Here is a 25764-nt window from a genome sequence, read left to right as displayed (position 1 = left end):
GTGCTTGTAGCATTATACTCAAAAAGACTTGAGGGTGTAATTGGTGCCAAAGGTGCTTTAACAAAGTATTGAGCAAAGGCTATGAATATTATGTACATGGGATTTTGGTAGTTTTTTTTTTTTTAATAAATTTGCAAAGATTTCAAACAAACTTCTTTCACGTCGTCGTTATGGGGTATGGTTTGTAAAATTTTGAGGAAAATAATGAATTTAATCCATTTTGGAATAAGGCTGCAACATAACAAAATGTGGAAAAAGTGAAGCGCTGTGAATACCACTTTCCAGATGCACTGTATTATTATTTACAGGATTTATATAGCGCCAACAGTTTGCGCAGCGCTTTACAATATGAGGGAAGACAATACAGTTACAATACAATTCAATACAGGAGGAATTAGAGGGCCCTGCTCGTTAGAGCTTACAATCTAGAAGTATATATATATATATATATATATATATATATATATATATATATATATATATACTGTATATACATATATATACACATATATATATATATATATATATATATATATATATATGTGTGTGTGTGTGTGTGTATATATATATATATATATATATGTGTAAATATACATAAATATGGCAAGAGGACAGGTTTACTGTCTTGAGGGGTCTGATCGAGGAAGAAGGAAGTCAATAATCTTCCTTCTTTTATCCCCCAATTCTCCACCTCTGGGCTGGTGAATCCGGGAGTGTGAATTCTGGCACAGATCGCCAGTGAAGTGCGGAGATCGCAGCTTCATAACCTGGCCATTTCTGTGTCAGTGAATGACAGATTCTCCTTGTGTGGAGATAATCAGCGGAGAACATGTTCTCCCCCAATCATCTCTGTTTCATAAAGCAATAATGATCTGAGATGAGCTACGATCATCAGGATCGCTGCTCATCCCGGTTTCATAAACGGACACCTATACCAACTAATACTTAGAGTGGTGCTTAGGGATGAAAGTACTGTTGTTGAATCTCTTTTTCATTTTGCTAAACTGTTGTATTGATATGCACTGTTCATTATGTGATATGTTTAATCCCTCAATTCAATTCATGTTCCACATGTAATGACTGGACTTTTTATGTTACTTTAACATAAATGCTGTGTACATTTTTGATTGTGTACAATAAAGTTAACCTTTAAAAAAAAAAAAAAATGTAATCACCTTTTAATACTTACCAAGTATTTTTTAATGTTCTTTGGAGTTAGGAGTATGTTTTAATTGCATTGTGGAGCAATGGTTCTGTGCTTCCTTCTTCATACTGTCCCCCTGAAGTCAAAGCAAAGATAGCATTTGCTACAGTCCTTTGTAAAAACATCAATTCATGAAAGAAAAGCAATATGAAAATATATCAGCTTTACCATCTATGTCTTATACGATAGGATGATTTAAAGCGGAGTTCCACCCTAAAAAAAAAAAACTTTGCAGCATCAGGTAGAGTAAAAAAACCTGAAAATGAATTGGATAGTTAATATTTTTTTTTTTTGTTTCACTTACCTTACCTTCCTTCCTCTTCCTCCTTATGCGGCCGCGGCCCCCGACGTCACTTCCTCCTTTGCATTGCATCTTGGGAGATGAGCATCATCAATCCCAGGATGCAAAGGGAATGGCCGGCCGCTACTCTGATTGCCGATCGCAATCTACAGCGCATGCGCGAGATTGTGATCACCATTCTGGGTAGCTGAAACCAGAAAGAAGGTCACAGCAGGGGACACAGTGGCTTCAGATGCCCACACCGGAGATGGCCACACTCTTCAATCAATTTTAAAGGCAAGTATTTATTTATATTCGTTTACTGTCCTTTACTGTAATGTGGGGTTAGTGTTAGTGTAATTGGGGTTAGCTTAGGTTTAGGGGGGGTATTTTTAGCTAAAAAATGTGTATGTGGCCGGAACTCCGCTTTAAATTGTATGTCCAAGCACTACCCAAATATACTCTCAAATCTCTATATCCCCAACTAGAATATACACTAGCCATACTTATTTTTCTCCCTTATTCCTGTAGCAAGAAACAAGGTTTTATTGCTCTCTAGGAGGTCATCATTAGGCTTGTAAAAATGTTTCCAATGGCAGCTGTTGGGGGCTCATTTGCTATTGATGTAGGCATGCTCTTAGACTGGCACTTTACAAGCATTAATGACATTAAATGCCACATGGACAGTTTTAAAGCATTTGATGCGCGTTAAGGCACGTTAAAACTGCTTCACAAATGCCACTACAATTTCATTGCAGGAAATAAACTAATCTTAACGCCTGCCAGAGCGTTTGCAAAGCGTTACCATAGACTTGAATGCAAGGCGTTGAAAGGATCAAACACCTCCTGATTCTACATGAGGCTTCAATTTCTGTGTGCTGACCATTGTATCATTAGCATAGGTGATTGAGTGGCATTTTTAACACCTCTTAACCACTTAAGCCCCGGAGGATTTTCCTGTTTAAAGACCTGGGCCTATTTTGTGATTCGGCACTGCAAGACTTTAACGGACAATTGCGCGGTCGTGCGACGCTGTACCTAAACAAGATTGACGTCCCTTTTTTTCCCACAAACAGAGCTTTCTTTTGTTGGTATTTGATCACCTGTGCGATTTTTATTTTTTGCGATATAAACAAAAAAAGAGCGACAATTTTGAGAAAATAATATTTTTCTAATTTTTTATATGAAATTCTCAAAAAAAAAAAACGGTAAAAATCAAAATTTTTTAACATTTTAGGCCAATTTGTTTTCTGCTACATATGTTTGGTAAAAAAAAAAATCACAACAAGCGTATTTTGATTGGTTTGCGCAAAAGTTATTGAGTTTAATAACTACGGGAAAGATTTATATCATTTTTATTGTTTTTTTTTTTTTTTAATGAGTAATGGTGGCGATCTGCGATTTTTTTTTTTGCGGGACTGCGACATTGCGGCGGACAGATCGGACCCCTGACTGACATTTCTGACACTTTTGGGAGTACCAGTGACATTACTAGAGTAATCAGTGCTATACATAGGCACTATTACTGTAAAAATGACACTGGCAGGGAAGGGGTTAACTTTATTAGTGATCAAGGGGTTAAGTGTGTCCCTAGGGGTGTGCTTCTAACTGTCAAGGGGCGTGGCTACATAGCAGGATCGTATGATCTCTGCAGTTACACCAGGGAGAATGACAGGCGGCTTTGTTTATCATTAGCCGCCTGCCTTTCTCCCTCTCCAGCGGGAGATCGCGAGTGGCCGGTGGACATTGGGTCCTCCGGTCACTCGCGCGGGGACCTCAGTGAACGAGCGGGGGAGGGAGCGCGCCTCAGGCGGCATGCGCTCGCCCCCTGCAGGCTCCTGGTCGAGGGACGCAGTACTACGTCACTTTGCCCAGGAGGTGCTGACCGCCACAGTAAATGTACTTGCGGCGGTCGGCAAGTGGTTAAATGCCTGCTTTAATGCCAGTGTGAACTTCGCTTTAGGGTTTAGTGTTTTGCTTTAGGGTAGGAATTTTTTTTTTTTTTTGTCGTTTAATGAGTCATGGGGAAATCCACAGGTCTGTAACTTTCAAGCAACACCACCAGCTTCCCATTGTAAGGTTCTGGCACTCTCAGTGCCTCCTATCACATCATTTCCGGGTGCTTTCCATCTACCTAGATAGATGAAGCACATATAGGTGTGTTTACCTTTAAGACTGATGCTGTCATCACTGAGCGCCGGACTGAACAGCTATTTAAATCACCAGCTCTCACTCACATGTGTTCGTTCAACCTGCTGTGTGCCTAGATGTGCCTTGATGCTAACCTGTCTTGAAGCTCTCATGCTTGCAAGCATACCTCGCTGTCGGAACCACGCTGCGCTGATCCCTGTATCCCGCTACCGGATCATCCGCTCTTGCCGAACCTCTCCTCTGCTACATTGCTACTAGTGATAAGTACCCCACAGGGGAAACCTCAATAACCTTCATACTAAAGCTTACACTGTCTAGCTCTGCATACTAAGGACTGTTACTACATCTGCACTATCTAGATTGCTAGCTCTTGAGCCTACTATCATCTGCTCTTGCACTGGGTTAGTCTCTCCTGTATGTCATCTGCTATCCTATCATCTACTACCATACATGATTGCTAACCTATCTGCATCCCACCTGTTACTATCACATTCTCAAGAACATTTCCTTTCAAGTGTCTGTCATCTACCATCTCTACCCAACCTGTCTCTTCAGCCTATCATCACTGAGTTACTATATACATAAGTCACTCTAGGAACATCTTATTGAGTGTTTGTATTTACTTGCTGAATTGAGATCATCCACACATGATGAGTCTTTGGGAGTTGGGATTGGTGTCTCAGCGTTTCTCTACATGACTACTGAAGTGGAATATTTCTGCAGCTGTAAATCCACATCATACATAAAACGCAGGAGCGTTACACCCATTAGGTGAGGAACAAATTCATCAGCATTCATGGTACCTTCACAACATGGTGAAACCAGTTGTGCATTGGCAATGGAAGACTGATTTGTACCAGTATCCAGGAAAGAGACAGACATTTATTGTATACCATCTTGGCTTAGCAATCACTCCTCTTGGTACCAGGTATCACAAAATGACAACTATAGCTCAAACATGCTCCCTGGATAATAAATAAGCATTGTCACATTGTTGTTTCATTGTTCAATGAGCAAGCAGAAGAAACAGAAAGCTGAAGAAGGAATTGGAGTAATCTTCATTCCTATAGAGTGTGGCCAAAAACTAGCTGGACTAACTAATCTTTATGCAGGTAAAGCAGTTCACATCAATTAATTTTAAAGGATAGGTTCAATTTAAAAAAAAAAAAACATGACCGCGTCATTAATTTACAGTGTTCTTTGAATGTCAAAACTACAAGTCCCGACAGCCTTTTGCGGCTGACGGCTTGTAGTTCCTAATGAACTACCAGGGCGCTCTTCAGCACTGTGAGCAGTTCATTGATTATTCCTGCAGGAACTCTGCATTGCACCCACAATCTGCTGATCACGAATGCAATGTTTGCAGGCTCAAAATAAAAAAAATAAATAATAATAATAAATGCAAATTTTTACATGCAAAAATATTTGTGTGTGTATATGTATATATATATATATATATATATATATATATATATATAATTTTTTTTTTTTTACAAAGGTGAACTTCACCTAAAAACACATGGCTTCAACTAATTTTTACATTTAGATATTATGCCTTCAATCTGATAAAATGTTTGAAAGCATGGATAGGATAAACTTACCACGTGCATAACTTATCAATTATTTCTGTTGTATATCGTATGTCAAAGTTAAATCACTTTTATCGCATGGATTTGTGCTCCTTTAACCACTTCAGCCCTGGAAGGATTTGCCCCCTTCCTGACCAGGCCCCATTTTGTGATTCGGCACTGCATTACTTTAACAGACAATTGCGTGGTCGTGCGATGCTGTACCCAAACTAAATGTATGTCCTTTTTTTCCCACAAAAAGAGCTTTCTTTTGGTGGTATTTGATCACCTGTGCAATTTTTATTTTTTGAGCTATAAACAAAAAAAATAGCGACAATTGTGGAAAAAAAACCCAATATATTTTTCACATTCTGCCATATGACATTCCCAAAAACATTAAAAAGATCAACATTTTTTAACATTTTGGGCCAATTTGTTTTCTGCTACATATTTTTAGTAAAAAAAAAATCAATACGCAATAAGTGTATTTTGATTGGTTTGCGCAAAAGTTATCGCGTCTACAAACTATGGGAAAGATTTATGTAATTTTTTTTTTTTACTAGTAATGGCGGTGATCTGCGATTTGTAGCGGGACTGCGACATTGCGGCAGACAGATTGGACCCCTAACTGACATTTTTGAAACTTTTGGGGGTACCAGTGACATTACTACAGTAATCAGTGCTAAAAATATGCACTGTTAGGCTCCATTCACATCTGGGTGTTTTTGAGCGTTTTTCAGCTCCAAAAACGCTCAAAAAAACGTTCCAAAACGCCCAACAAGTAAAACCCCATTCATTTAAATGGCCACTGTTCACATCTGAGCGTTTTGCAAAACGACTGTAGCTGAAAAAAGTACATGAGCTTCTTTTTGGGCTGATTACCAGCGTTTTTGATAGATGTCAATGCCTGCCTCCAAAAACGCCTGAAAATCGCGGGTAAAAAACGCTATGCCTATATGCTTACTAAATGTGGGAAGGGGGGGGTTCTGTGATAACACTGGCAGGGAAGGGGTTAACCCTGTGGGTGATCAAAGGGGTTAATGTATGCCTATATGCTTACTAAATGTGGGGGGGCGGGGGAGAGGCACAGAGAGATCGCAGGTTTAGCTTAGCTGAAACTGCTGATCTGTCCCTGCCTGTCTGAGAGAAGATCCGCCTGCTTTGTTTACATAAGCAGGCTGGTCTTCTCTCGGTTTCCCGGACGAACACGGAAGGAAGGCGGCAATCGCTGCCTCTCCTCCCACGGCCCGCTTCCCGCTGTGTCTAAACACATGCACTCCAGTCACGTAGTACTACGTGACTGGACGCAGGGGAGCCGCACTGCCACAGTAATATTACTGTTGGCAGCCGACAAGCGGGATAGCCGTACTGCCGCAGTAATAATACTGTTGGCAGCCGACAAGCGGTTAAATACTGCCACCTTCCTTCTGGCAGCTGTTAACTATAACGTATGCATTGAAGAATATAGAAAACAAGCCATTCCATGCAGGGATAAAATAATTCATAAGAAATGGCTTGCAGCTGCTAAATCAGGTCTTTATGTGATTAAAATTGATTCCTCACGTGCGTGGCATTTATGTGTGTAAATTGTTAGGCAATGCTAACAACTCATGCTGTTAAGGGGATTGACTCCTAGCTGTTAGACTGCAGTTCTGTTTTAGTCTCTATTTCAGAGTTATGGACACATGTTGTGCTCTATAGTGCTTAACATGGAACACAAAGTTGTGTGCTCTGTGTAAGCTACAGTTAAAAAAGAGCTACTCTCTCATTACCTGATCCCATGCTCTGGAGATGTTTAAATCCATTCAAATCTGCTGCCAATAAAATCTGAAGCACATCAGGCTGTAAAAGGAAAAAACAAAACAAGATATTTATGAAGAAAAAACTGCCTACACTATAGTACAAAATAACTGCATGAAAAACCTTTAAAATACCTGCAATCCCGAGAAAGAAAGTGACAATCCCCGAGACTGGAACTCACGAATTAGTTCTCCAAGCCCTGTGACAATAGTATAATCCAGTACGTTCACATGTGAGAAATCGAGGTTTAGTGACCTTGGTGGGGAAACTGCAAGGGCATTAATAAAAAAAAGACTGTTACATTTCCTACTTTCAGACTTCCGATCACTTCAAAAAGGTACAATGCAGTCTAGTTAACGAAGACCAAGCTTTCAAAATTTCACCCAATGCTCTCTGTAAAATGTATGCAGATATCAATCCCCAAAAGTAGAAATGGCTTTTGGATACATGTGTCCAGCATAGCTATAACCTGCTCTGATCTTTACAGCCTCTCCAGCAAAAATCCTCTTCAGAGATGGCTGCTCCTACGAAGGGAGTCCTCATCTGAGGCATCTTCCAAGGCTGGAGACTCTCAGTGCTCTATACAAGCCCAAAGTCATTTTTTAATGTAACTTTTTCCTAAAGGGAATTTAGATTTGTTTCAATGCGAGGTACTGCACATAAAAGCATTTAAATAAGAAATGCATTTTAAAACACAAAATGTTGAATGGGTTCTGAGAATCAGGACAGAGCATAAAAAAAAAACACTTGGCATACATGTTAACAGGAACAATGCCAAACCAGGGGCACTGAATAAGTTGGACTGCAAATGCAGAATATAAACTTTAGGATTAAAAGGACATCACTCTGCAGTTAGACTTTGTATTCTAGGATTAAATGAAGCCATTTCAAAGCCGACTGAAGTGTAATATTTTACTAAAAGCTTATTTCTCCAAGGGAATTAAGGCCCTGTTCACACCTGAGCGTATTTTGGCTCGTAAAAGGCTCATCTCTGAAGTCTCAAAACACCCAACAAGCAAAATCCCATTCATTTCATTGGCCCCAGTTCACATATGAGCGTTTTGTCACCTGAAGCAAAATGCCTGAAGCTCAAAAAAGTACATGAGCTTCTTTTTTGGCAGATCACAAGCATTTTTGTTAGACGTCAATTCCTTCCGCCAAACACACCTGAAAAATGATACGTTCAGGTGTGAATGGAGCCTTCGTCTTTTCCATGACATTTAGATACACACGAAAGCAAACAGCTTGATGTAAATGATGTTATCAATGTGTATTATAATACAACGACTTATCTGAACCCCCCCACTCTCTTAAAAACACAGTAAAATGAAAAAATGCTTATGGTATGCCTACTGGTAAGCTCTCTGGGATCATAGGAGAGTTGAAGATCCCAAATCCTGAGGGAATGTACCCCTACACAATGACAGAGTGTATTATAAGATTTGGAATCCTCAGCTTTCCCAGGATCCCACAGTGACGTCACCAGGACCTGTATATAATTTGTCTTTTCTTTTTTCAATGCAGTGTTTATTGATGAATGGGGGATAAATGGACCTTGCATTTAAAAGCAAATTCTGCTTTGGCACACAACAAATACATCTGGCATTTGGAAGCCAGGTTGTACGTTAAAGTGGTTGTTAAGCCACTTGCATGACTTTGTATAATCCTCTTTGTTTGCTAAGCCTGTGTACCTCTGTCTATGTGTTTTATAATAAAAAATGATTATGTAACACATTAACAGTTATTTTAGCAGGAGGAGGGGCGGGCGGGCCATGACATGGAGCTGACAGGCAGGGAGGAGGGGGGGGGGGGGAAGGAAGACAGAGGAGAACAGAAAGAAGGGCTGCGGATGACGGAGGCATGTAAACTGACCACGGTGTCAGGGCTCAGCAGCCATTATATACCGTGGTCAGTTTACAGAAGGGAGGATAGAAACTGGCAGGATCAGCCAGGTTTTTTATAGGTGATACGGTGGGCCAAATTACACAGAAAAAGCATTGGGCTATATAACATGCTTTAAGGGAACAGGATCAATTTTTTTTTCTTTTTAGGGTAACAAATGCTTCAAGTATTTCATTTGTTAATTTAACATTATTGTCTTTTACTAAACGTTCTTTAATCAGGGAGTAGGAGCTTAGCATTGTGTGTTTAGCATTGTTCTACATATACTGTGGTTTGTACTTGAATATGTGTATGGAGAATTGAAGATAAACACTATTTGCTCATTACATATGCAGACTCTTCTTGCTCATTACAGTTTCAGGCTCTGCTTCCTGTTTTTAGAAGCTGTACAATGATTGTGCTTTATTGCCACTCTTCAAAACGCAAGTCTCTGAGTCACTCATTAAAAACAATGCACTCCCTGTGGGGCTGCTATCTCCTCAAGTAATCACTTGACCTGCGGAAGGTTTTCCCCACTTCATGACCAGGGCATCATTTTCTATTCAGCACTCTGCTAATTCAACATGCAATTCCTCGGTCATGCAACACTGCCCAAATTAAATTTATATCATTTTCTACTTTGTTATAAAACATATCCAATAAAATCACATTTCTTCATAAATTAGGCCAAAATGTATTCTGCTACATTTATTTGGTTTAGAAAAAATCCCAATAAATGTAAAATAATTGGTCTGTGTGAAAGTTATACCATCTACAATCTATGGTATCTATACCGGAATTTACGCAGCTATCCTAGTAATAGCAGTGATCAGCAAATTAGAGTGTGGCTGTGATAGTGTGGCAAGTAATCTGGCGCTAACTGACACTGGTTGGGAGGGACACTAACTGGCTGACACTAACATCGCTAGAAACACTAATGCAGTGATCAGTGACAATACTGTACACTGTACTAATTACACTAATGGGTGATAGAGATGATCAGAAGGGCAATGAATGGGTTAACTGTGTGCCTAACAAGTGTATATGTGGTGCTTTTACTCACAGGATCTGGCTGTCTTTTCTCCCTGCACTCAGAGCTGATTTCAGGGAGAAGAAACAGCCAGATCAGGTTCTGTGTGTTTGTAAACACAGAACTCTGTGCTGTGATTGGTCACAGCTAAACAGCAGGTATACAGCCAAAATCACTGGCTGTAGTCTGCTTACAAACTCGTGCTGTATCCAATCACAGCACAGATCAGAAGGGGACGTGTGCAAATGCACCCAAAAAGCAGGAAGTGAATTGCGATGGTTGCTGTGCCTCCTGCTAGCAGTATATGTACCGTTAGTGGGTGGGAAGTGGTTAAAGTAGAACTAAATTCCTCAATTTGATTGTTTCCCAATACTTCTGGCTAGAACTGTCACAGTTGCCAGTGTGCTTATGCTAGCTCTCAATTGGCTGGTGTCATAGCTGCTCACATGTACAGTACCATGGCAACTGCAGATCTAAGTAGAGGCAAAGATGGTGGCACCTTCACTGCAAAAGAACAGGAGGGTTTAGTTCATCTTCAAAAAGTAAAGCAGGAAAGTTCAATGAGGCTGGTGCAAAAACAGATCTCCTGCTTGCAACTAAGGTAAAATCTCATTATCCAATGCAATAACCAAAATACAGGCACATAAACGTGAAAGCCAAATAATTAATACAAATAGTGACCTCTCTCTGGCACGCATGATAGCAGACTGGGTTTTCTCCCACAACACTCTGTCCGAATACACAGCCTAGACCATGTCTTTTCTGGGGTTGTATATGGCTCTTTCTTTTTCCTCCCCACTCACAAGAGTGTAACCCACCCATCATGAACCACTCTGGCTACAGGGTGGATAGGGCTGGGTAAGCATACCACTGGAAGGTCCCCTGGAGGACCTATGTTCTCCCTTGCCTTTCCCCTTCCAGCCCCCTCCTACGCTCCTTTCTCAGCCTACAGTCCCCCCCCCCCTTTTTATTTGCTTTTTCCCCTCACTTCTTTCTTTTTCTGGGATGACAGAGCCCGAAACCTGGAACAGATCATTCAATTAGGAGGATCCCTTTGGCCTTAGTGTTATTTTGAAATCTACCGCAATAAAGAGATCAAGCCCTCCACCCATCACCCTCACCATTACACCCTTCCCCATCCAGGAACGACTCTGCCAGTCTACTTCCTCATTCTCCTGCACTACTTATCCACCTCAGATGTTGCTAACAAAATATTTTCCACATATACATCAGCTTCTCTGCTTCTTACTAGAGGTGCACTGAATGGAAATTTTGGTGCCAAAACCGAAACTGCAGGATGCACTTGGCCAAAAACGAAAACTGAAAATGACAGTTTTAAAAAAATATATATATTTTTATATAGAATTGTATTATAATCGACTTTATAATTAATATCTTGAATTTCTATGAATATAAATTTATTGTCAGCCATTACTGGCACCTTTAGCGCAAGAAAAATGTTTCCCTTTAAATTCTATGTATGTCTTCAGACTGGTCCGTTGCGCTTTCGTTGTGGTGTTAAAAATCCTGCTTGCTGCATTTCGGGTCAGTTATAAAAACTGCACCAAAAAACACACCTGTCCATTGAAATGCATGGAAAACACAGCAAGAATGCATCGATACCGCACCAGTGTTATGTTTTTAATGCAGTTTTTGAGTCACATGACCCATGAAAAAGAAACCATAAGCACAGTAAAATCGTGGTGTTTTCAGCGCCATTATCCGCCCCTTTTTCTCTTATCGGCAAAATGCTGATAATACCATTTCCGGCATCCAAAATGTTGGTGCATCTCTACTTGTTACGCATGTCACTACCAGGATACCTGATCTTAGTTGTGTATCACCTAGTACTGGTATGAACTTATGCACATAAGATCCTTGTCTTTACACAGTTAAGACTGTTTTTTGTCTTTTCCACATGGTTCGAACTCTGATAGATATGTGTACCTGTATGTTGAATTGGCAACTGAAAATATCTTGAATAAGATCAAAAAAATAAAAAAAGTAACTAAAAAAAAATAAATATGCGCTTGCTGAAAAACATTACGCGCTAAGAACTGAAAATATTTACCTTCAAAAGCTCTTTTATGAATAGCATCCCGGAGATAATCCATGGCTGGAAAACTCAGGCCACTCATTACCATCATATTTAAGCCAACAGTGTCTGTAACCTGGAAAAGACAACATATTGATTTTAAAGTGTTACTAAACCCAGGACTCTGCATTCACTATATCTGGTCTCCCACAGTACACAGAACATGGAAATGCAATGATTTAACCACTTGCCGACCAGCCGCCATAGATGTACTGCGGCAGGTCGGCTCTCCCAGGCAAAACCCCGTACATGTACGGCGCTCACCTGGGAGGAGCTAGGGGGTGAGCGTGCACCACCAGCAGCGTGCTCCCGCCCCCGCTCCTCAGCGGGGAAGCCAGTGCGGGTGTCAGGCGGCTCCGATGGCCGCCTGACACCGGCGATCTCCCGCCGCTGACAGAGAAGGACGAACGGCTGATGTAAACACAGCCGTCCGTACTTCTCCCTGAAGTGATCACAGATGTCATGTGATCCTGCTATATAGGACCACATGTCTCTGTGATGACTTCACAAGCCACGCCCCCCCACAGTTAGAATCACGCCCTAGGGTCATATTTACCCCTTGATCACCACTACTGTTAACCCCTTCCCTGCCAGTGTCATTATTACAGTAACAGTGCATATTTTTAGCACTGATTACTGTAGTAATGTCACTGGTCCCCCTAAAGTGTCAAAAATGTCAGTCAGGGGTCCGATCTGTCTGCCGCAATGTCGCAGTTCCGCAAGAAATCGCAGATCGCCGCCATTACTAGTAAAAAAAAAAAAAAAACAAACAATAAAAATGACAAATCTTTCCCCTAGTTTGTAGACGCGATAACTTTTGCGCAAACCAATCAAAATACGCTTATTGCGATTTTTTTAACCAAAAATATGTAGCAGAAAACAAATTGGCCTAAAATGTTAAAAAATTTTGATTTTTTAATTTTTTTGAGAATGTCATATAAAAGAATGTGAAAAAAATAACGGAATTTTTGTAAAATCTTACCTGTAAAATTCCTTTATCTGAGTCCTCCGACAGTCGCCGCCTCTTCATATTCGTCACATATGGGGTATTAGACTTTGCTCCGAAGGAGTAGCTAGGCAACAGAATATGTTAACATTAAAGCTTTTAACATATCCCACCCTCAAGGGGTGGTCCCCTCAGTCAATACCCTCCTACTTCCTGCAACCATATCTCAGTTTCAGTGGAATAGCAGTAGAGTATACAACCAAACCCCAAAAGAGGGGCGGGGGCGGCGACTGTCGGAGGACTCAGAGAAAGGAATTTTACAGGTAAGATTTTACAAAAATTCAGTTTTCTCTTACGTCCTCCGACAGTCGCCGCCTCTTCATATTCGTCACATATGGGGACGTCCCAAAGCAGTGCAAACATGAGGGGTGGGAAACGCATCCGCGCCGAAAGGCAACGCAGTCTCCGCATCAAAGAAAGGAACCTTACCAAAGGAAGGAAACCAGCTGGGCTACAGGAAAAACAAGTGCTCAACAGGAGCAACAACCCAGGAAAAGACAAATAACCAGGGGATAAAAAACTTATCCCAACAGCCAGAGGTCCCCAACAAGGGACCCTAGGGAATTGCCGCACTAAGAACCTTGCGGCCAAAGGAAGCATCCGCCGATGCCTGAACATCTACTTTGTAGAATTTTGTGAAAGTATGCACGGTCGACCAGGTCGCCGCCTTACACACCTGGGCTACAGAAGCCCCATGACGACAGGCCCAAGACGTACTCAAAGATCTAGTAGAGTGCGCCTTCACAGGCACAGGGGGAACCTTCCCCTGCAAAGCATAGGCCTGTTCAATGGTCTGCCTGATCCATTTGGCGATGGTAGAGGCCGACGCCGCCATGCCCTTCCGAGGACCCTCTGGAAGAACAAACAAGGAGTCCGTCTTTCGAAAAGACTCAGTCGATTTAAGGTAAACCCTTATCGCCCGAACAACATCCAAAGAATGCAATCTCACCTCCTTTGGATGTTTAGGCTTCGCGCACAGCGAAGGCAAGACAATATCCTCATTAAGATGGAATTCCGAAACTCGCTTCGGAAGAAAAGAAGGGTTAGGTCGCAAGACCACCTTATCCAAATGAACAACCAGATACGGAGACTTGCAGGACAAAGCCGCCAGCTCCAACACTCTGCGAGCCGAAGTGATCGCAACCAAAAAGGCGACCTTTTTGGACAACATAGACAACGAGATCTCCCTGATCTGTTCAAAAGGAGCACGTTGTAACACAGATAGAACGAGATTCAAGTCCCAAGGGGGCAGAGGATCCCTCCTAGGAGGTACCAGATGCCACACTCCCTGAACAAAAGTGCCAACCAAGGAGTTGGAAGCCACGGGACGTTGAAACAGAACGGCCAGCGCAGACACCTGACCCTTTATCGTAGCCAGCGCCAAACGCTGATCGACACCCGTTTGAAGGAAGGACAGCACTCGGGAAACCGAGTACGTGCGGGGTGAAAACCCCCTGGACTCACACCAGGCAAAATAGGCCTTCCAAGTACGGTAATAAACCTTCCCCGAGGAAGACTTCCTCGCGTTGATCAAGGTATGAACGACCTCTGGGGAGAGACCCTTCTCCTTCAGGACCTCGGTCTCAACAGCCAGGCCGTCAAAGCCAGCGACTGTAAAGCAGGATGGTATATCGGTCCTTGAGACAGGAGAACGTCTCGAAGAGGCAGACGCCACGGGGCGTCGACCGCCAGATTCACGAGGTCTGCGTACCAGGACCGGCGAGGCCAGTCCGGTGCCACAAGAATCACCGTGCTGCGTTCCGAGTGTAACCTGCGAAGGAACCTGGACAGCAACTGAATCTGTGGAAACGCGTACATCAGCCTGTACTGATGCCACGGGGCCACTAACGCGTCCGACGCTTCTGCCCGAGGGTCGCACGTCCTTGCCACGAACCTTCTCACCTTGTTGTTGAGACGAGACGCGAACAGGTCCACATCTGGAAGACCCCACTTCGCGCACAACATCTGGAAGACAGCCGGGTGGAGAGACCATTCCCCCTGATCCAGGGTCTGGCGACTCAGATAGTCCGCCTGCCAGTTCTCCACCCCCGGAATGTGAACCGCCGTTATCGCCGGGACATGAGTCTCGGCCCAAGACAGAATGTCGGCCACTTCTCGAGCCGCTCGGGCACTCCTGGTGCCCCCTTGGTGGTTGATGTAGGCCACCGCCGTGGCATTGTCCGTCTGCACCCGAACCGGGCAGCCCTGCAGCCGGTACGTCCAGCGATGAAGACAGAGATTTATCGCACGCAATTCCAGAATGTTGATCGGAAGGGAGGACTCCCCCTCCGACCAAGTCCCCTGGGCGGACAGAACGCCCAGAACACCACCCCAGCCCGACAGGCTGGCATCCGTGGTGATTACCGTCCACGAGATAGGACGAAACGACTTGCCCCCGGACACCATCGGGGACTGGAGCCACCACAGAAGGTCTCTTCTGGTGCGATGACTCAACAAGATTCGAAGATCCAGAGATTGAGGTCGCCCGTCCCACATGGACAGGATCTCCGCTTGGAGACCCCGCGTGTGAAACTGGGCGAAGGGAATCGCCTCGAAGGCCGAGACCATCAATCCCAGACATCTCATGCACGTCCGCAGAGACGAGTGCGGAACGTCCCTGAGGGACCTGACTTCCTCCTGAAGAGTTCTGAGTTTGTCTTCCGGCAGGAAGACCTTCGCCTGCACCGAGTCCAGAATCATTCCCAGGTAGGGAAGGCGAACCGACGGACTCAGTGTCGACTTTGGAAAATTTATCGTCCAACCAAACTCCTGCAGAGTTTGCATCGTGACAGACAGGTCCATCTCCAGACCCTGGCTGGTCGCAGACCGAACCAGAATGTCGTCCAGATACCCCAGGACAGAAATGCCCTGGGCCCTCAATAATGCCAGAACCGGTGCAAGCACCTTGGTGAAGACCCGCGGAGCCGAGGCGAGGCCAAAAGGCAACGCCACGAACTGGTAGTGATCCTCCGCAATGGCAAATCAAAGGTACCTCTGGTGACCCTCGAAAATGGGGATGTGAAGATACGCATCCTTCAAATCGATGGAGGCCATGAATTCCCCCGGAACCAGGGCAGCCACCACCGACCGCAGGGATTCCATGCGGAACTTGCGAACCCGCACAGAGCGGTTCAGAGCCTTCAAGTCCAGAATTGGACGAACCTTGCCCTCCTTTCTGGGCACGGTGAACAGATTGGAATAAAACCCCCGAAATCTGTCCCGATGAGGCACCGGAACTACCACTCCCTGAGCCCTCAGGTCCCGCACCGCCAGGTGCAGGTCCCGTAAACGCTCTGGAGACAGTTGAAGATTTGAGGGAAAAAATCTGCTCTCCGGCCGAGAAAGAAACTCGATCTTGTAACCAGATCGAACGATCTCCTGAACCCATCTGTCCCGCACGCGGGCCAACCAGGGCTGAAGAAAACCGAGCAAGCATCCCCCCACCCCAAAACTGGGTGAGGGCGCCCCTTCAGGCCGCACTGTTATGGGATGCGTATCCGGATTGACCGGACTTCTGTTTACCAGACCAGGGCTTCTTCTGAGAGCCTTGACCTTTGAACGGTTTGCCCTTGTAGTGCGACCGAAAGGCACGAAAGGACCCCTGAGGGGGCCGAAAATTAGCATGCTTCTTCCCAGAAGCCCCCTTAGCCTTGGGGAAATGGGGCAAGAGAGTGCTCTTACCTCCGGTGATCCCCTTAATCAACACATCCAAGGACTCCCCAAAAAGGCGAGACCCATCATAAGGCAGATTGGCTAAGGTCTTACGTGAAGATTGGTCCACCGACCAACATTTCAACCAAACCAGGCGGCGAGACAACACCGCCACGCTGTGCACACGTGCAGCCAACGGGACTAGGTCCAAGTCCGCATCACACAGATACATGACACCCTGGTGGATTTGATCCACCATATCCAGGGTCGCCGGCGAGGCCGAATCGGCCACTAGGACGCGCCTAAGCATCTGCGTCCAACTTGCGACCGCCTGGGCCGCCATGAGAGAGGCAAACAGAGCCTTAAGCATAGAACCCGTAACAGAATAAGTATGACGGGCAAGAGACTCCAATCTCCTATCCGTGGCATCACGGAACACAGGGGAATCCTCTGCAGGAATCGCAGTGGATTTGTTTAAAACCGCAATTGCGTGATCCACTGGGGGTGGCACACACCACCGTTCATCAGTGGAAGGCGAGAAAGGATAACGCAGCCTGAACCTACTTGGTACAGCAAAAGGTTTGCGCAGATTGCGCCATTGTTCCTTAACAGCGCGCTGAAAATCATCATTGCAGGGAAAAACCTGCGGCGTCCTGCGTTTTCTCTGCGTCCCATAAGCCGCCAAGGCAGCGGGGGGACACACTTCATCCTGCAAACGCAGCGTTTGTTTTATGGAAGCAATCAATTCATCCATGATTGCAAGCTCTTCAGGCGAGCCAGGGGGAGAATTATCAACCCCTTCAACTTCAGCCTCCACCTCGGACCCCACTAGATCCAGGGAGGAGCGGGACCCCGATAAGGAGGCCCCCGCCATAACAGCCCCATCACCTTCACCCTCAGAATCAGAGGAAAGAGAAACTCTGGGTCTTTTAGTAGATTGAGCAGCCACCAGCATCTGCACCTGAGCAGCAAGGCCAGCCACAATAGTGGCTAAATCCCCCCCTGGGGGGGAAACAGCGGTCCCCTGGCTTTCCACCAAGGCGGTAGGAAATTTGCCCTCCTGAGAATCCATTGCCCCTATTACAAATGCCGGATAATAAAGGGTTAACTGCCCCTTTAACAAGCGCGGCGAGCGCAGCCCACCGCACCACACACAAGCACAATGAGACCCCCACAGGGACAATAAAACTGACACAGGCAATGGATAAGAAGGATATAACCTGAGGAGACCCTCGCCGCTGCTGCTGCCTCGATCGGTGTTCCTGGAGAAGAGGAAGTGATGCTGCCAGGGCGCTCTATGAAAGCCTATGGGAGGCTACAAGAAAATGGCCGCCATGCATGTAGAACATGCGGCCAGAGCGAGTGTAGGCAAAATGGCTCCGTTTGGCGCCGAAAGCGCCGCTCCACAGTACAGTAAAGCACACATGTCATCCATGTATAAAAAAACATGTCAGATCGCCGCAGCGATCGCTGTATAGTGCCCAAACATGCCCAAAACATGCCCCACAGCACACAGCTTCTCACACTGACAAGGCTGACACACACAGTGTCACACAGCTCCCCCCCTCCCCTTGCAGCCCACAGCATGCAGCCGAGTGATAGGGAGACAAACAGTGTGAACAGAGGCAGGTTACACAGTCCCAGACTGACACCCCCCCAGACAGACAGGTCCCCACATAGATACACTTACCTCACAATGGCGTGGGGGACCCGCACAGGCGAACAAGCCGCTGCACATGAGGCAGGGAGAGTCGCATACAAGACGCACAGAATGGGGGTTAAGAAACCGCACAGCGTCCAGTGAGGTAGCCACCTCACCAATCATCCCTGCACCGAACAGGGATGGGTCGTTCACTGTGCCAGGAGCGTTACCTGGCTGAACGCTCGATGGCAGGCTGGGAAGCCACTGACCCACGACCTGCGACCAGGGGGATCAGCCCGAGACCCAGCCCGCATGATCCTCTTCATCCGAAGAACTAACTAACGCTGACAAAAAGAACAGCTAAGTAAAGGTAGAGAGAAAACTCAAACAAAAAATCAAAAAAGAAGAAAGAGTCTGGGGCACAAAGCCCCAGCACAGAGAAAGCCAGCCACTCCTGACAAGCTAGACATTGAAACTGAGATATGGTTGCAGGAAGTAGGAGGGTATTGACTGAGGGGACCACCCCTTGAGGGTGGGATATGTTAAAAGCTTTAATGTTAACATATTCTGTTGTCTAGCTACTCCTTCGGAGCAAAGTCTAATACCCCATATGTGACGAATATGAAGAGGCGGCGACTGTCGGAGGACGTAAGAGAAATTTTTTTTTCAAATTTTTTTGTTTATAGCGCAAAAAATAAAAATCGCACAGGTGATCAAATACCACTAAAAGAAAGCTCTATTTGTGGGGAAAAAAAGGACGTCAATTTCGTTAGGGTACAGCTTCGCACGACTGCGCAATTGTCCATTAAAGTCACGCAGTGCCGAATTGCAAAATAGGGCCTGGTCATTAAGCAGCAAAATCTTTCAGTCTTAAAGTGGTTAATAAATATAAACTGCTAAATACCTTTTCTCATCAGCAGTATTATGGCAATCTTGTGATTTTTATCAGTGTCTAGTTAAAGCTTGTAGGAGGTGTTCATTCTGCTATAACTGTCCTATGAGATGCATGACACCTGACTTTCTGTCTGGACAATGCTAATCACATGCACCCTCTCAAAGGAAAAAAAAAAACTCTTTAGCAATACACCAAACTGAGTCTGTGCAGAATGCCTTCAAGGCTCTGTACTATCAGGAGATGGATTGGGGACAGAAAAAGGGGAGGATAAGGGAAGACAGGATCAAAACAGCCTTTATACACAGTTTAGCGGATTAACCCTTTAGGTTGTACAGCGAGTATAACAAGCATGCTTTTCTGCATATGCAGACTGATTTTACTGTTGTGGGTTTAATAACACATTAAACGAACCTCACAAAACCAAATTCCTTATTACTTCCACCATAATGCTGCTCACCTTGATCTGTGGCCGTGCAACTGGAATACAAACGATGATCAGTGAGATCACAATACCAATGATAATTCCATATTGGATTTCCCAGAAGGATAGAAGAAAAGTGGCCAGAAACGGAAGTAGATCAATCCCTGAAAAAAAAAAAAAATGGTAAAAAAAAAAAACCTACCAAACAAGCAGTTACAACATATTTTTTGAGCTGCAGCCTTTATTATTGTATAATTTCCAATATTTTATTGGATAGCTTTGAAGCACAGGTGCATATCCTAGTTTATAGTAAGAGTCTCCAAACTTTCTAGACAAAGGGTCAGTCTACTGTCCTTCAGACTTTGGGGGGGGGGGGCGGACTAGGGCCAGTGAGAATATAACATGTCATGTCATCCAGTGGAAGTAAATACTGTAATGCCCTATCTTTGGTGAGAGTGGCCCATAGTTGAAATCAGTGGGAGGAATTTTGCCCCATCGTTGGCGTCAATGGAAAGAATTGTGCCCCATTGTTGGGGTTAATGGAAAGAATTGTGCCCCATTGTTGGGGTTAATGGAAGGAATTGTGCCCCATTGTTGGGGTTAATGGAAGGAATTGTGCCCCATTGTTGGGGTTAATGGAAAGAATTGTGCCCCATTGTTGGGGTAAATGGAAGGAATTGTGCCCCATTGTTGGGGTTAATGGAAGGAATTGTGCCCCATTGTTGGTTTTAATGGAAAGAATTGTGCCCCATTGTTGGGGTTAATGGAAAGAATTGTGCCCCATTGTTGGTGTCAATGGAAGGAATTGTGCCCCATTGTTGGTTTTAATGGAAAGAATTGTGCCCCATTGTTGGGGTTAATGGAAAGAATTTTGCCCCATTGTTGGGGTTAATGGAAAGAATTGTGCCCCATTGTTGGGGTTAATGGAAAGAATTTTGCCCCATTGTTGGGGTTAATGGAAAGAATTGTGCCCCATTGTTGGGGTTAATGGAAAGAATTGTGCCCCATTGTTGGTGTCAATGGAAGGAATTGTGCCCCATTGTGGGTCTTAATGGAAAGAATTGTGCCCCATTGTTGGGGTTAATGGAAAGAATTGTGCCCCATTGTTGGTGTCAATGGAAGGAATTGTGCCCCATTGTGGGTCTTAATGGAAAGAATTGTGCCCCATTGTTGGGGTTAATGGAAAGAATTGTGCCCCATTGTTGGTTTTAATGGAAGGAATCGTGCCCCATTGTTGGTGTCAATGGAAGGAATTGTGCCCCATTATGGGTGTTAATGGAAGAATTGTGCCCCATTGTTGGGGTTAATGGAAAGAATTGTGCCCCATTGTTGGTGTCAATGGAAGGAATTGTGCCCCATTATGGGTGTTAATGGAAGAATTGTGCCCCATTGTTGGGGTTAATGGAAAGAATTGTGCCCCATTGTTGGTGTCAATGGAAGGAATTGTGCCCCATTGTTGGGGTTAATGGAAGAATTGTGCCCCATTGTTGGGGTTAATGGAAGAATTGTGCCCCATTGTTGGGGTTAATGGAAAGAATTGTGCCCCATTGTTGGGGTTAATGGAAAGAATGGTGCCCCATTGTTGGTGTCAATGGAAGGAATTGTGCCCCATTGTGGGTGTTAATGGAAGAATTGTGCCCCATCATTGGGGTCAGTGGGAGGAATCGTGCCCTTTTGATGGTGTCGGTAGGAAGAATAGTGCCCCATTGTTGGTGTCAGCCACAGGAATTTTGTCTGTTGTTGGTGTCACTGCATAGAATAGTGCCTCAGGGGCTGGATAAAGGCAAGCAAAGGGCCGTATCCAACCCCCAGGCCACAGTTTGGATACAGCTAGTTTATAGGGTCATGTTCTAGACTATCACTGTCAGAAAATGCTGAGATATGCAGCTTTACAACAGCTGGAGAGTTCCATGTTAGAAAGAAGTCTCATTCATACTGTACTGAAGGTAACTGTAGGTTCCCCTATACTGTATTCACTGAGCAGACCCATCCAAAAGCAAAAAAAAAAAAAAAAAGGAAAAAGGAAAAGAAATTTCTTAAAAATGCCCTTTCCACAAAACCTTTTGTAAGAACAAAAACAGACAAATGGTATAACAGAGACTGCGATTTGCCAAAAAGATTGCAATTTTTTAAGACACTTGACACAGGCCTATCTCTGACTGACTGAATTGTTCATATGTTTCTGCACAAATATTTATGCCTATTTGTGTCTCTGCTAAGCTTTCCTTAAAGCAGAACTCCATGAAAAAAAATGTTTCATGGGGGTGTGGATAGGGTGTGTGTGTTCAGAGGATCGATGGATTAGGTAAGTATATCTCCGCTCTGAAATCCCCTAGACAAAAACGTCCAGCGGTGGGCTGTTCCTGCTGTCCTTACATCTACAGCCGGTTTATGTGCATGATGACGTCAGGAACAGTCCATTCACAAAACCGCAAACTTGTTGGGGCAGGAATGGCAGGGACCAGTCTTGTACCTGGAAGATCAAAGGATTTGCAAGTATATCTCCGCTCTGAAATTCCCTAGACAAAAATGAGTAGTTACCCATGCAGCCCCACTGCATGGGAATTTTTTTTTTCTTGCCCACAGTTCTTCTTTAAATGTATATATATTTAACCTTTAACATAGAAACATGGCTCAAAAAACACTGCCTGTGCATGCCACATGTGGCATACTCATTACTGTTGTGTAACTGAGCACAGAGACCCAGCAAACTGCAAACAACACACCACTGTGTTCAGCTAGTTGAAGACATTATGCTGCATTTTAGAGACAGCAAAAATCTCAAAACGAAACTCTCGATCATATGTCAGTCATGACAAGTCAATCACCTAGCAAGAATGTATCCATTTGTTGGAAAACAAAAAGAAAAAATTGAAATAAAACACGATCATAATCTTAAAACCTACATGATTGCTTGCTTTTACATTTATGAAAAAAACACACACACATTTGATAAATGCTATGTGATTATTGTGAGCAGGCAAATAAACTATATTACCAAAAGTATTGGGACACCTGCCTATACACGCACATGAACTTTAATGGGATCCCAGTCTTAGTCTGTAGGGTTCAATATTGAGTTGGCCCACCCTTTGCAGCTATAACAGCTTCAACTCTTCTGGGAAGTCTGTACACAAGGTTTAGGAGTGTGTCTATGGGAATGTTTGACCATTCTTCCAGAAGCACATTTGTGAAGTTAGGCACTGATGTTGGACGAGAAGGCCTGGCTCGCAGTCTCCACTCATCCCAAAGGTGTTCTATTGGGTTGAGGTCAGGCCAGTCAAGTTTCTCCACCCCCAAACTCGCTCATCCATGTCTTTATGGACGTTGCTTTGTCATGTTGGAAAAAGGTAGGCCAACACTAAACTGTTCCCACAAAGTTGGGAACATGAAATTGTCCAAAATGTCTTGGTATTCTGATGCCTTAAGAGTTTCCTTCACTGGAACTAAGGGGCCAATCCCAACCCCTGAAACACAATCCCACACCATAATCCCCCCTCAACTAAATGATTTGTACCAGTGCACAAAGCAAGGTCCATAAAGACATGGATGAGTGAGTTTGGGGTGGAGGAACTTGACTGGCCTGCACAGAGTCCTGACCACAACCCAATAGAACACCTTTTGGATTAATTAGAGCAGAGACTGCAAGCTAGGCCTTCTCTCCAACATCAGTGCCTGACCTCACAAATGTGCTTCTGGAAGAATGGTCAAACATTCCCATAGACACACTCCTAAACCTTGTGGACAGCCTTCCCAGAAGAGTTGAAGCTGTTTTAGCAGCAAAGGGTGGGCCAACTTAATATTAAACCCTACGGACTAAGACTGGGATCCCATTAAAGTTCATGTGCGTGTAAAGGCAGGCATCCCAATACTTTTGGTAATATAGTGTATGTCACAACATACTGTTGTGTAAGAACCCATGGCAGAACATGCCACTTTATTAGCCCAAAGCAGCGTCACAACATATCAGATTAAGAGCGCATACATGCTCAGTGGCTGTATAGTTACACACGTCACACACAAGCACAGCACAGAGGAATAGGTGGATAGGTGACCCACATCAGTATACTTTTAACTTGTAATTACAATTACCCAACTGGAAAGTTGGATTGCATTGTTTTTGTGTTGACACATTATTTGCAATTTACATGAGGATTGATAAGAATACATGAAGTAGTTAAGGCTGGCCATACATGTTCAATTTTTCAAACACATAATATGAGGTCAAAGCTAAACAACATTTTCACTTGTATCCAATTAGGCAGGCCTTTGTACTACATACTTGAAGGTAAATTTCAAGAAAATTGTAAGAAAATTGGATCATGTATGGCCAGCCTTAGAGTTTGTATATAAAAAATATATACAGTGGGGAAAATAATTATTTGATCCCCTGCAGAATTTGTAAATTTGCCCACTTACAAAGAAATGAAGGGTCTATAATTATTATCATAGGTGTATTTTAAATGATAGAGACAGAATATCAATCAAAAATCCAGAAAAACACATGATACAAATGTTATAAATTAAGTTGCAGTTTAGTGAATAAAATAAGTATTTGATCCCCTACCAACCAACAATATTTCTGGCTCCCACGGACTGACTACAGTATGTGCTCATGTGCAATGTTCCCTCTAATTTTTTACTGTGCTGAGCAAATAAAAAAATTTCTGAGCGCAATGGGGGGGGGGGATGTCAATGCAGAGTGACCAGCGTGCCACCAATCAATGCAGAGTGCCCACAGCATTGCCCCCAATCAATGCAGAGTGCCCACAGCATTGCCCCCAATCAATGCAGAGTGCCCACAGCATTGCCCCCAATCAATGCAGAGTGCCCATAGCATTGCCCCCAATCAATGCAGAGTGTCCACAGCATTGCCCCCAATCAATTGCAGAGTGCCCACAGCATTGCCCCCAATCAATGCAGAGTGCCCACAGCATTGCCCCCAATCAATGCAGAGTGTCCACAGCATTGCCCCCAATCAACTGCAGACTGCCCACAGCATTCCCACCATCAATGCAGAGATGCCAGCGTTCCCCCCGCGAGACCCGTTCACTTACCTCACGGCAGCTTCTCTTCAGTCCCCACGTCTCCTCAGTCCTCCCGCCTCCTCCTCGGACCTTCGGCCAATGGCATGGGGTGGTTTGCCTTTCGGCCAATCAGGAAGCAGGAGGACCTTCTCCCTGATTGGCCAGGAGGAGGATCCGTGTGACAATAGCGAATTTCCATTCGCTATTGTCACACAATGGGCGGGCTCTCGGGGCGCACTGCTCACTACCTTCACCGTCTTGACGTGGCTGCGCGTTCTGAATTTGTGCTTCGCCGGACCATCAATTAGACTGCGCGGCCGCACATGCGCACAGCTTAAAGGGAATATTGCTCATGTGGTACGCAGATTAGTCCTGTCAATTTGTAAAGGTGCTCCTAACGATAACTCGTGTATAAAAAACACCTGTCCACAGAATCTTTCTTCCATTGACATCTCACCATCATGGACAAGACCAAAGAGCTGTAGAGCTGCACAAGGCAGGAATTGGCTACAAGACCATCAGCAAGAAGCTTAGTGAGAAGGAAACAACTGTTGGAATGATTATTCGCAAATGGCAGAAATACAAAATAACCATCAATCACCCTTGGGCTGGAGCTCCATGCAAGATTGTGCCTCATGGGGTTAGGATGATTATAAGAAAAGTAAGGCCCAAAAATACATGGGAGGAGCTTGTGAATGATCTCAAAGCAGTTGGGACCCCATTCACCATACAAACCATTGGTAACAATAGGCGCCATGGATTGAAATCCTGCAGTGCCCGCAAGGTCCCCTTCCTAAAGAAGGCACATGTACAGGCCCGTCTAAAGTTTGCCAATGAACATCTAAATGATTCAGAGAAGGATTGGTAGAAAGTGCGGTGGTCAAAGGAGACCAAAATTGAGCTCTTTGGCATTAACTCGACTCGCCGTGTTTGGAGGAAGAAAAATGCTGACCCTAAGAACACCATTCCTACAGTCAAGCACCGAGGTGGAAACATTATTCTTTGGGGCTGTCTCTGCTAACGGTATAGGCTGACCTTTCCACATTGAGGGGCCAATGGACAGGGCCATGTATTGTAAAATCTTGGATGAGAACCTTCTTCCCTCAGCCAGAA

At 44.4% G+C, this 25764-nt stretch overlaps 1 protein-coding gene across 1 annotated transcript in view; it reads right to left on the bottom strand.

Moving 5' to 3' along the window:
• Nucleotides 1-1196: 1196 nt before the first annotated feature.
• SLC26A11 (solute carrier family 26 member 11) overlaps nt 1197-25764 on the bottom strand; it is a 76133-nt gene continuing 51565 nt past the window's right edge. Inside the window, exons 12-16 of the mRNA XM_082273040.1 lie at nt 19661-19788; nt 11986-12085; nt 7138-7271; nt 6976-7045; nt 1197-1280 (exon numbers count right to left, since the gene is read on the bottom strand). Coding sequence (XP_082129166.1) covers nt 1216-1280; nt 6976-7045; nt 7138-7271; nt 11986-12085; nt 19661-19788 — 497 coding nt within the window. The 3' untranslated portion in view covers nt 1197-1215. The remainder of the gene's footprint in view (nt 1281-6975; nt 7046-7137; nt 7272-11985; nt 12086-19660; nt 19789-25764) is intronic.

Source organism: Pelophylax lessonae, assembly GCF_965119305.1.
Source record: "Pelophylax lessonae genome assembly, chromosome: 11".
NCBI classification, from domain to species: domain Eukaryota; kingdom Metazoa; phylum Chordata; class Amphibia; order Anura; family Ranidae; genus Pelophylax; species Pelophylax lessonae.
Note: the sequence above shows the minus strand (reverse complement) of the source record. Positions and strands in the feature narration are given on the sequence as shown.